At 36.5% G+C, this 11,499-nt stretch overlaps 1 protein-coding gene across 1 annotated transcript; it reads right to left on the bottom strand.

Annotated features, from left to right (window-relative positions):
* Positions 1-8,853: 8,853 nt before the first annotated feature.
* Positions 8,854-9,822, bottom strand: LOC113426592 (olfactory receptor 6M1-like). Its single transcript, XM_026688980.1, has one exon. It carries the CDS (start codon positions 9,820-9,822, stop codon positions 8,854-8,856), a length of 969 nt encoding a protein of 322 aa, XP_026544765.1.
* Between the last annotated feature and the right edge of the window lie 1,677 nt (positions 9,823-11,499).

Genomic DNA, 11,499 nt, shown 5'->3' with positions numbered 1-11,499 from the left:
GCATGGGATTCCAGAGGAGTTGATGTCAGACAATGGACCACTGTTTTCTGGGCAAGATTTCTCTCATTTTCCATCCACATATGGGTTCAAACATGTTACCAGCAGTCCAAAGTTTCCACAAAATAACGGAAAAAATTGAATATGCAGTTCAGACAGTGAAAAGTCTCTTGAAAAAGGCTAGCGACCCTTATCTGGCCCTGCTTGCCTACAGAACTACTCCTCTCAAGAGTGGGTTCAGTCCTGCTTAGCTGCTTATGGGGTGACGTCTTTGTACCACTGTGCTGACTCTTCCCTCTCAGCTAGATCCAGCATTGCCAGATGTTGACTATTTTGCTCGTAAAGAGAGAGAAAAAAGGAAATTGAATACTGAATACTACAACAGGAGACATCGTGCAAAACCTCTTAGTGATTTGGTACCAGGAGAGCATGTATGGATCACTGATACAAAAGAATCTGTTTCCTTCTGTTGGAGAATATTGCTGTTCCTCATAATTGACTGATATTCATGGATTTGATGTAAGTCTGATACTGAACTGTTTTTGATATTGGACTTTGTTACTAGATTATCCCTGGACTGAAAACTGACTGATCTTACCTGTGAATGACTTTGGACTGTGTTTGAACTTTGCTTAAACCTTTATTGAAAGTAAAAAAAAACCCCACTACATTTAATGTACAGTGTATCTGTGTGCTGTGTGTGTATTATTCAAACACTACTCTCAAATACGTCTCCCTGTATGCGCTCATTCTCCTAATGGGGAATTACCTCAACAATGCATCTTCTTCCTGGCCAGGAAGAGGAGAATGTTCTCCCAGCCAGTGTGGCCATGACCATGTGGCTTGTTCCTAACCAGAGGGTGAAAGAAAATATTCAAGCCAGGCAAGCCCAGGGATGGTGGTGGGGGGACAGCATAGCAGCCTAGGCTGGCCCAGGAGTCAACTCGATCAGGGCTTGCTTGCAGGCTCACCCACCCAGAGAGATCAGGGCCATGGCAGAAGGCAGGCAGCAATGGTGGATGAAGGCAGGTTAGCAATGGTGGGCAAAATGAAGAGTGACTGGGTGAGGTGGGGTGAATGGGTGGGTGGGGCAGGGTGGGCAGGGAGGGGAGGGGCCAGTCAGTGATGTGATTTGCTTTTTCTCCAAACTGTGCAGAATCATAACAACTGGTTAACAGATAACAGATAATCAGAGTTGGAAGGGACCTTGTAGGTCATCTAGTCCAACCCCACACCCAAGCGGGAGACCCTACATCATTTCTGACAAATGGCAGTCCAATCTCTTCTTGAAAGTCTCAACTGATAGCGCTCCCACAACTTCCAAGGGCAAGCTGTTCCATTGGTTGATTGTTTTCACTGTCAGAAAGTTTCTCCTTATTTCCAGATTAAATCTCTCCTTGTTCAGTTTCCATCCATTATTCCTTGTCTGGCCTACAGGCACTTTAGAAAATAGCATGACCTCTTTCTCCCTGTGGCAGCCCCTCAAATATTGGAAGACTGCTATCATGTCTCCCCTGGTCCTTCTCTTTACTAGACTAGCCAAGCCCAGTTCCTACAATCATTCATTGTATGTTTTAGCCTCTAATCCCCTAATCATCTTGGTTGCTCTTCTCTGTATTTTTTCTAGAGTCTCAACATTTTTTTTATAATGTGGTGAACAAAACTGGATGCAGTACTCTAGGTGTGGTCTTACTAAGGCTTTATAGAGTGGTATTAGTACTTCCCTTGATCTTGATTATATCCCTCTGATAATATAGAACCGGTCTGAACCAGTAGAATCACACCCCTGTCTGGCTCACAGAATAGCACAAAGTGGCCATGGGTCACACAGCTTCTGTAAAAAAGTGGAGCCTCACATTGAATTGCATTGGGTGGGCTCCTCTACAACAAACAGAAAGGTAAATTGGTTGCTACTAGACCATGGACTAGAGTGAGGAGCTGACTGAGTCCTGAAAATTAATTGGATGGCAGTATGGAAATTAAACCTTGATTTACAAGTTGTAATTTGTATCCTTGACCTGGAAGCATTTGCTTTTTTATGATTTAGACTCCCTTGCATGTCTGACTGGCAAGGCTGGGAGCAGAATGAGGTTTGGGGAAACTTGGGGAGCAGAATGAGGTTTGGGGAAATTTGTGATTTCAGAAAGACATAAGGCTGAAGAATCTGGGTGTTATGATATAATTATTTGTGACTGTAATATGAACTTTACATAGTGCTACTTTTCAATTGCCTGTTTATGGCAATAAAATTGTTTTGAATATGAAATAATACCTGCCAAGATTGTGGACTCCCAAGCGCTCTCATCATTCTGTGCTGGGAATCGAGTGACCACATGGCAACTAAAGCATGTGCCACAATACAGACAGCATTATATACACTGTAGCTTTGGGCAGTCATCTGTCAGATCCGTGTATCTGTCATTTCTTCAGTGGAAGAAGAAATGGTGGGGAAGCTGATAAAGAAATCCTTTCTTGATGTAATCTAAATATATTTAATCTTATATCGAATTTGTATAACCCACACATGATACAGTGGAGGGAGAAAAGCCAGATGGCCGGAACCTATCACCTCTGAGAGGCACAGCCAGGAGATGAGAAGATCATAAAAATTCCACAGTGAGATGTGTCATTGAAATAGCTGTCATAGATGTGGAATTCCATTGTTACATTAACCAAGAGCCCTGGATTCTTTTTTTTTTTTAAACAAATTTTATTAATTTTACAGACAAACAAAGCATCATTAAACATTAAAGACATTGAACCTCTTTCCATTATAAATTTTACAAGGCAAATAAAACATTGTTTTATACAATACAATTCTAATATATCCCATTTCCACTTAAATATTTTTTTAGCAGATTTCTCATTATTTCTCTTTACTCTTATTCAATTACATTTCTTCTATATTTATCCATTTTATACTCATCATATTCATATTTCCCTCTGCCTTGTTTACAAATATTCCTCTCGCTTTCTCCCAAGGTTTTATTAAATCTCAATCAGACATACACACACAAAACACAAAAAACATAAAACTTCTTTTTAAAAAGTAGCTTGGCCCCGGATTACCTCTCTTTGTATGGACTTCAATTAAATTCATGTTCAACTTATATACCATTACCTATCTTATTACCCTTCTATATCTTTATTATAACTTCTCCCCGCTTTCCACTCTTCTTAATTCTATTTTATTTATTTCATCTTAATTTAAATCATTGTATTTGTATCTTTTGTCCATTCTTTTCAATTATCCATTTATCTCATTCATATTAGAAAACAAAAATATTTCTCCTGAAATCACTAATCGAAGTATGATGCCTTTCCATCGCTCCCCTACATTAACATCTAATTCCCTATCTAATTCTGCTTAGTACATTCTACTTACTAAAATAGTAAATCCATAAAGTAATTAAATATATAATTAAGCATTAAATCTCATAGCATTCCAATTATCTATTTCAAAAACAAATATCATAATAATGTTCGTACGAACATCCACACAATAGTCAATTAAACTCTATACTTAAACTAAATGTTTTAGACATTCCTTTTAATATTTTATTAAATCTTAAAATCTATCATTATTAAACTTTTAATATTTTAATCTTTACTTAAGCCTTATAAAATTCTAATTTTCTAATTCTCATACAAATACTACAATACTATCATGTACCTTGCAGAAACATTTTGAAACAAAGTTATGCATTACCCATTATCCATAAAAAAAGATTTCTTCTCCACACCTTATTTCATACCTTTTGGCTTTTTTCCCCCTTCTTCCTTCCTATCTTATCCCATCTGGTCTTTTTACCCCCTTCTCTCCCCCCTCTGTTACATTTCTCTTTTCTTTTGCTTTCTAACAGTATATTGATTATGCATCTTATTTTTCTCTTTCTTGGATGTTTTTTTTAAGTCTTATGTCCTTTTAGACTCATTAAAGATGGCTTCTTCTTCTTCTTCTTCTTCTTCTTCTTCTTCTTCTTCTTCTTCTTCTTCTTCTTCTTCTTCTTCTTCTTCTTCTTCTTCTTCTTCTTCTTCTTCTTCTTCTTCTTCTGTATCCTCCATTAATTGCTATGTTTGTTGATAAGTAGCAAGCGCCATTTCTAAAAAGCAAAAAATTTCTCTCACACCGTCTTTACCTTCTTTTTTATCCTCTCTCAGTTCATCAACAGATAAAGCCATTATAAACCTTTTCTTCTTCTTTTTATCTTCTTCTTCTTTTAGAACAACCAAGATAATTCAAAACTTAAAACAATTCCCCAAAATCCCAAAGTCATCAAACAGTCCAAACAGAACACAAAATTCTTCACACTTTTTCTTCCTGGGGTAATATCAGTTGGCAAGGGAAAAAAAACCAATCTGTATTTTAAAGTCTCATTACAATTAACTTCCAATCTCAAAATCTTCCAGGCATCTCCTCCAGCAAAATCTTAATGAAAATTTTATTTTTGTCCTCTCCCTTCCCACTTATAACAGAAAGCTTTAAATTTTTACCTTCTATAAAATAGCAGGATTTTCAATATCCATTTGTTAAATCCATGTGGAAGGAGAGTAAACTTTCTCTTAAAACACTTTCACTCGCCGCTTGTAAATCTCTTCTGGAAACAAAATATCTTTCAAAAAATCCAAATTTTCAGGATATTACTTGTATTACTTGTATCTTATAGTCCAGTTCAGCCAAGAAACTTTCGCTTCAGCACTTTCTCTTCCTCCAGCACGATCTTGTCCAGCTGTCAGCTTCTTTGTGGCGGCCATTACAGACCGCCGCTCCACCGCCTTGAGAAAGAGGGTTAAGCCGGGTAGGGAAGGGGTCTGCGAAGACCCCAACCCCCTGTTCGGATCCCTCCTATCTTGGGCTGCCTCTTCATGGCAGCCCTAGCCTCCAGATCAATAGATCGGAGGCATCAAAGCAGCTAGCGCGGCAGGGATCGCGCAGGATCGCAAATCCCTGCCACTCGCGAAGCCGACAAACCGGAAGTCAAGAGCCCTGGATTCTTATTCACAGCATACAAGAAGGCAAAGACCTGCCTTAAATGGGCAGCTATCATTTATTAGGAAGCTAAGTTTCATCTGGGTGCCTGGTTGGGGTGTGTCTGAGCTGAAGGTATCAGGGGGAGTCTGTGCCCAGGTGTTTGCCTGGCTTGTGGTGTGGAGATTTTTTTATTTGAGAGTGCAGGCTTCCAAATAATTGACAATCTGGTGGAATCATCTCTTCTATTCATGCTTTCAGGTCTTTTTTCAATCTCTATGGCTTCTCTGATAATTCTGTAGCTGGGGTTTTCTATAATGGCTAGGGTTTTAGTGCCATTGAAGTCGATACTATGACCTGTGGCTTTCATGTGTTGGACTCGTGAGGAAGTGTGTTCCAGCTTTTTTACTGCATAAATGATAGCCGTCCATTTACTTGGAGCCAAGCCGCACTAAAAGCCTCCAATACAGGAAACACAATGTTGCCAGCCAATCAAGACAAAAAAAGCTACAAAACAGACAGAAGATATTAGAAACACCAATCAAGCAGAACACAGCAAACTGCAAGATCAATAAATACAGACCAAGACTCCCAACAAATCAGGGTGAAGAAAAAACCATCCTGGCACAGCAGTAGGCTAGCACCAAATTTAAAACAGAAATGGCTGTGAAAGTCTGACTCACAGACGAACACTATACAGAAGCCTGATGATGGCAGATGAGATTCTGCTGAAACGTTGCTACAATTTTAAAAGCACAACTACAATGACGTGGGAAAATACCCGAAAAAAGCTGAATACCATACATACGTACATACATACATATATACATACATACATACATACATACATACATATGTGTGTGTGTGTGTGTGTGTTTTCCTGAGTTTTCGCGGGTATTTATATATATGGTATTCAGCTTTGTTCGGGTATTTTCCCACGTCATTGTAGTTGTGCTTTTAAAGTTGTAACAACGTTTCAGCAGAATCTCATCTGCCATCATCAGGCTTCTGTATTCTGTCTGACGAACACAATACAGAAGCCTGATGATGGCAGATGAGATTCTGCCAAAACGTTGCTACAACTTTAAAAGCACAACTACAATGACGTGGGAAAATACCCGAACAAAGCTGAATACCATACGTACGTACATACGTACATACATACATACATATATACATACATGTGTGTGTGTGTGTGTGTTTTCTTAAGTTTTCGCGTGTATTTATATATATGGTATTCAGCTTTGTTCGGGTATTTTCCCATGTCATTGTAGTTGTGCTTTTAAAGTTGTAGCAACGTTTCGGCAGAATCTCATCTGCCATCATCAGGCTTCCGTATAGTGTAGAAGCCTGATGATGGCAGATGAGATTCTGCCGAAATGTTGCTACAACTTTCAAAGCACAACTATAATGACGTGGGAAAATACCGAAACAAAGCTGAATACCATATATATGTGTGTGTGTGTAGGGTTGCTATTTTCTTTGGAGTTTTTCTCCTGAAAATTGAAAGGAGGAAACTATAGTGTAATTAATTAGAGTGATAAAATTGTGTTCATTTTCAGTGCCATGATTTGATTCACTTTTTGGTTCAGTTTACCAAACTGACCCTATTTACAAAGTAAAAATGAGAAAGGCCTATAGATGTGGCCCAAGATTTATTTATGAGAAACTTTTCTTTTTCATTTTTCTTCCTTTCATATTCTTCTAGCCCTATAACAACCCAATGACAAACATTATATTAAGAAAAGCTCTTCAGAACCTGAATATGGGTCTTCATGGCCTACATCTGACACTTAGACCAACCCACTCTGCTAACTTGTACAGCTTTATAATAACCTTTATGTTTAACTTTTAAGAGCTATTGATACCACATAATCATTTCATATTTCTTTGAAACAAGAAGTAATAGAGCAAAAGGGATGGAAACTGAAGGAATATGAGAAAGAGAGAACATGAAACATTTCATTTATTTTGAGAAATTCAAGCTCTTAGAGATACAATAGTCATTAAGGTGAAACTGCAGTAAATAAGAACCAATTTGCATCCAAATGAAGAAGCAAAATTGAAGGAAGTGCCTCATGTGATACAGAACAGTAATTGGGATTTAAGGAAGCTTGACAAATACTGAAAACAATATGATCTGGTAGACAAATTAATAGAGTGTAATTCTCACAAAAGAAAGGAAAAATGCAGAATTGAGTAAAGGATATTTTGAAAAGTTGTCACTATATATTTAACATGATCTTATTGAAATGCTCAAATAAGGAAAATTTGCTTTATCTTCTTAGGAATTATGATAAGTTCTCCTGGATCTCACAATGAAATAAGAATTTCCTTACATAGGATCTTCAATAAACATTGATCTGGGGTGAACCTGGAAAGACAGAGCCTTGAAAAAGGAGACAAACTGAGAAGAGATCCCTCCAATGATAAAGTTACCTAGCTGGTAATATTCATGTGGGATTTGGAGGGCATCAATCCTGTTGCAAATAATGGGGTGCATCTTACATTCAGTTTGGGGCACAAACACCAGCCATAACATCAGCAGACATAGCAACAAAAAATCATTGCAAATATAAAAATGAACCTGTTTCCTTGAAAATAATATTTAATATCCTATTCTAACTCATTATACCTAATGTTAGTTTTCCTATACCAATCCATCTTCAACAATTTTCCATTTTCCTGCTTCCTATCCATGGAACAAATACAAAAATGAAATAAAATGTTGGTGGCTTTCCTTGCCCAGCATCTCTCATCCCCAGTTTTAACATATATCAGAATATATTCTGGTTCTGATTATGAAACTGTTCACTGAAACTTCATACAAACATAAACAAGAAACAACATTACCATCACTTGAGATAGTGATATAGTTCTCAATTAACTCTCCAAAGTGATCACAAGTGACAGAGTATCTGAAGAAAACATGTTTGTGACCTCATCTCATATCTACTCCTCATTGAGAGAGGGAGACTATTTGTTTCTATTACAAGTAAGAAGAAAATGCAACTAGGAAAAGAAGATTTGGGAGAAAGTAAAGAACATGCTTGTGATAAAATAATAATGGATATATTTCTGCAGTCAGAAACTTATGAAAGCATATAAAACTCTCAGAGGAATTCCAAAATAGACTCCATAAAATGATCATCCACATATCCATCTTTCTTGAAAAATGAGTATACTCTGCAAATAGATCTATTGCTGCCTTGTTTTAAAGAGCTCAGTTATTACTATTAACATTGCATGGCAATTCATTTCAGTGTAGTTTTAATTAATCACTTTTTCCCTTTAAGATTTTATTTATTTACTAAATTTTTACACTGCCCATCTCACGTACAAAGTGAAAGCATATGAAAAGAAAAGAATGGGGTTCTATCAAGCCAAAGAAAATTAGTATAATTGACTTTTAAATGGCATTAGTAAGATTTTTCCCACATTCCTTCCTTGCGGCTATGTAGCAAATTATTTAACTAGAATTATCTGGATTGTTTAGATTATATTGTTAATAAGACTTGGGAAACATTACATGGTCATATTAGAAGAGGTTGATACCAATAAGGGAGAATATTTGTAGCTCAGGGTTGAAATGAGAGATTCTTGGTGCTCTCTGAGCTTGGTTGTTTTCTTGCAGACATTTCATTACCCAGACTAGCTAATATCATCAATGCTATCAGAAGAGAAGGAATTTGTATGTTCTGTCATAAAAAAGATTTCTGATATTGTAATGCTAGGATCTGCTCAGAAAGTGGTTGCAGAGAAATTAAACCCCTTAGTGGCTTTTCAGAAAGCTTTAAATTATAATTAATTTGGAGAGAAAAAAAGTAGCTAAATTAAGCTCAGATATATCCATGTAGCATGGAAAGTTCAGGAGGAAATGTTGTATTTTAATCTACTGTCTTTGCAATGGTAAAACCAAGCTGTTTCACTCTATCTTTCAAAACTTCTTTGACTGCTTTATTTCTAAAGCTATAGATAATTGGATTGAGTAAGGGTGTTACTACTGTGTTGAGCATTGTGGCTACCTTGTTGAAATCCATAGATGAGCTTCCAGATGACCTGACGTAGATAAATATGGAGCTACCATAGTAGATTGAGGCCACAGTGATATGTGAACTGCAAGTGCTAAATGCTTTATTCCTACCTTGGGCAGAAGGCATCCTTATAACTGTGACAATAATGCAGACATAAGAGATGGTAGTGATGGCAACAGAGGAAAGCAATGTAAAACAAGATGAGGCAAATTCTAAAGCTTGAACGAGGTGGGTATCTGCACAGATCAACATTGTCAAGGGTCCTGTGTCACAGAAGAAATGATCGATAATATTGGGTCCACAGTAAGGTAGATTTGAAAACTTGAAAACTATCCCAACTACAATGCAAACAAAACTAATGAACCAGCAGAAAACCACCATTAGTAAACATACTTGGTTACTCATAATGGCTGTGTAGCGTAATGGGTTACAAATAGCTAGGTAACGGTCCACCGACATTGCTCCCAGTAGGAGGACTTCTGTGGTTCCTGCAAGAAAGTATAATGTGACTTGAAAGGCACATGCAAAGAAGGAAATGGACTTCTCTGAAATGAGAATGCTGAGCATCTTTGGTGTGACAGTGGTGGTGATGATAATTTCCAACCAGGAAAGATGGCTGAGGAAGTAGTACATAGGGGTGTGGAGGCGGGAGTCTAGGCGGATCATGAGGACAACCAGAGCATTTCCCATTAATGCTAACACATACATGATCAGGACAATGCAGAACAGAGGTAGCTGCATTTTCTGGAGATGAGAAAAGCCAAGTAAAAGAAATTCTGTGACAGCATTCCCTGAGATATTTTCTCTGCTCTTCAGGATCATTGGGTCAGACAACTGTAAAACAAACAAGCAGAAATACACAAAATAATATTGCTTCTATGAATTCTGAGCATAACACAAAAGAATAAAAACAAATTAGGAGAAATTATGAAATAACTTATTATATCCCAAACCAATGAAGAATTTGTTGATTGGGTCTATTTTCCAAACCATCTGAGAGGATATTTTATAGACTACATCTAATCTATCTATATATTATATTTCAAATATATACCCAATTTTCACACACACTTCTACTAGAGTCTAATTTTTATTTGTTTTTCTTCTAAATCAACCAACAGATTTTTTTTTCTGGTGTACAAAAGAAAATATGCAAGTTTAATCTCTTAACATCTACCCGGTTAAACAAAAAATAATAAGATGCTGGTCAGAAGGCTGAATGTATTAGATAGATCCATGTATTAGTTCTTGTTAGCTTGCTGTATGTATTTATTTGTTGTCCAAGAAGAAAATTAGCACACTACTGGCAAATTATGGTGTGAATAGAAGAAAGGAAAATAGAATATTTTCCAACTTCTACTTTGTTATCTCCTCTATGAGAAGAAGAGACTAGTATAAGTAGATAAAAGATAGACAAGGGAACAATCTCTTTCTGGTGGAGATCTTTTTTCAGTAGAGAGGATTTTGGTACAGATGGAGCCTGGAGGACTGGAAAAGTTTGGTGTACTGGAGGGCTGGAAGAGTTAAGCACTTGAGTTTTGAACAAATCACCCACTGAAACTACTGAAAAAACCTCATGAATATGTAGGCATTAGTAGGCATTGTCATGAGTATAAGGCATATCTAAGAAATGATTGTATGAATGAAATACATTTCATACAACTTCACTCCCAAAAGTATCATCCAAATAGAGTGCTGTTGATCATTAATATCACTACTTACCTTCAGGCTCTGGAATTTCCTTGAAGTTTTGAATTCTTCATTCAGCATCTGCAAAATTCTTTATAAGTGGTTAAGTGGGAAACATGCAATAAAAATGATTTGAAATTGTATAATAACATGAATACAAGAGATAGTTGCATATCACTTAGTTGTACTATTTAGCATCTCTATCCATATCTCTTTCTGAATAGAGCAACCTTAATCAGACTATTAAAATAAGAAAAAATAAATAAAAAGCTTTTCTGCAATTCATTTTTCTTGCATGACTTCCTTTTTCAAATTATATTCTGAATTTTTTACAAAATCAATTTCCTGAATGTATTAAGAATGCTGAAGGCATTAACAATGTATACATAACATACAGAAAACATACAGAAAAAAAGAAAACACTAGCTGTTTGGCATGTAATTATTAACTATTACAAAAGATCTGCAGAAGAGCATCACTGACAACTTAAATAATTCTCAGCTATATTTCATTTAAACTAAACTAATCACTTGGGGATTTAAGTAGAAATTTTGGAGATCCAGGCATTTGTACTGTACTGGAAAATTTGTTTCTCAAGACTAAATAAAATTGGCTTCCCACAGTACTGTGACACATTTAACATCAATACCTCTGTTAAATCTGAGAAATGATTAATTGCTATTGATATTGAGGGAGAAAATGAAATTTGTTCTGAGTGAAGACCTTCAGGGACAACTAAGTTCATGAGTTCCATTTTGTTTATCAATATAATAATGAACTCTATAGTTAAAAAGTAAATTACATTGGGGA

The sequence above is a fragment of the Notechis scutatus genome, chromosome Z (genome assembly GCF_049901735.1).
Source record: "Notechis scutatus isolate UNSWTSFEM ecotype Mainland chromosome Z, rNotScu1.2, whole genome shotgun sequence".
In the NCBI taxonomy this organism is placed as follows: domain Eukaryota; kingdom Metazoa; phylum Chordata; class Lepidosauria; order Squamata; family Elapidae; genus Notechis; species Notechis scutatus.
This window is presented reverse-complemented; position numbering and strand designations above follow the sequence as displayed.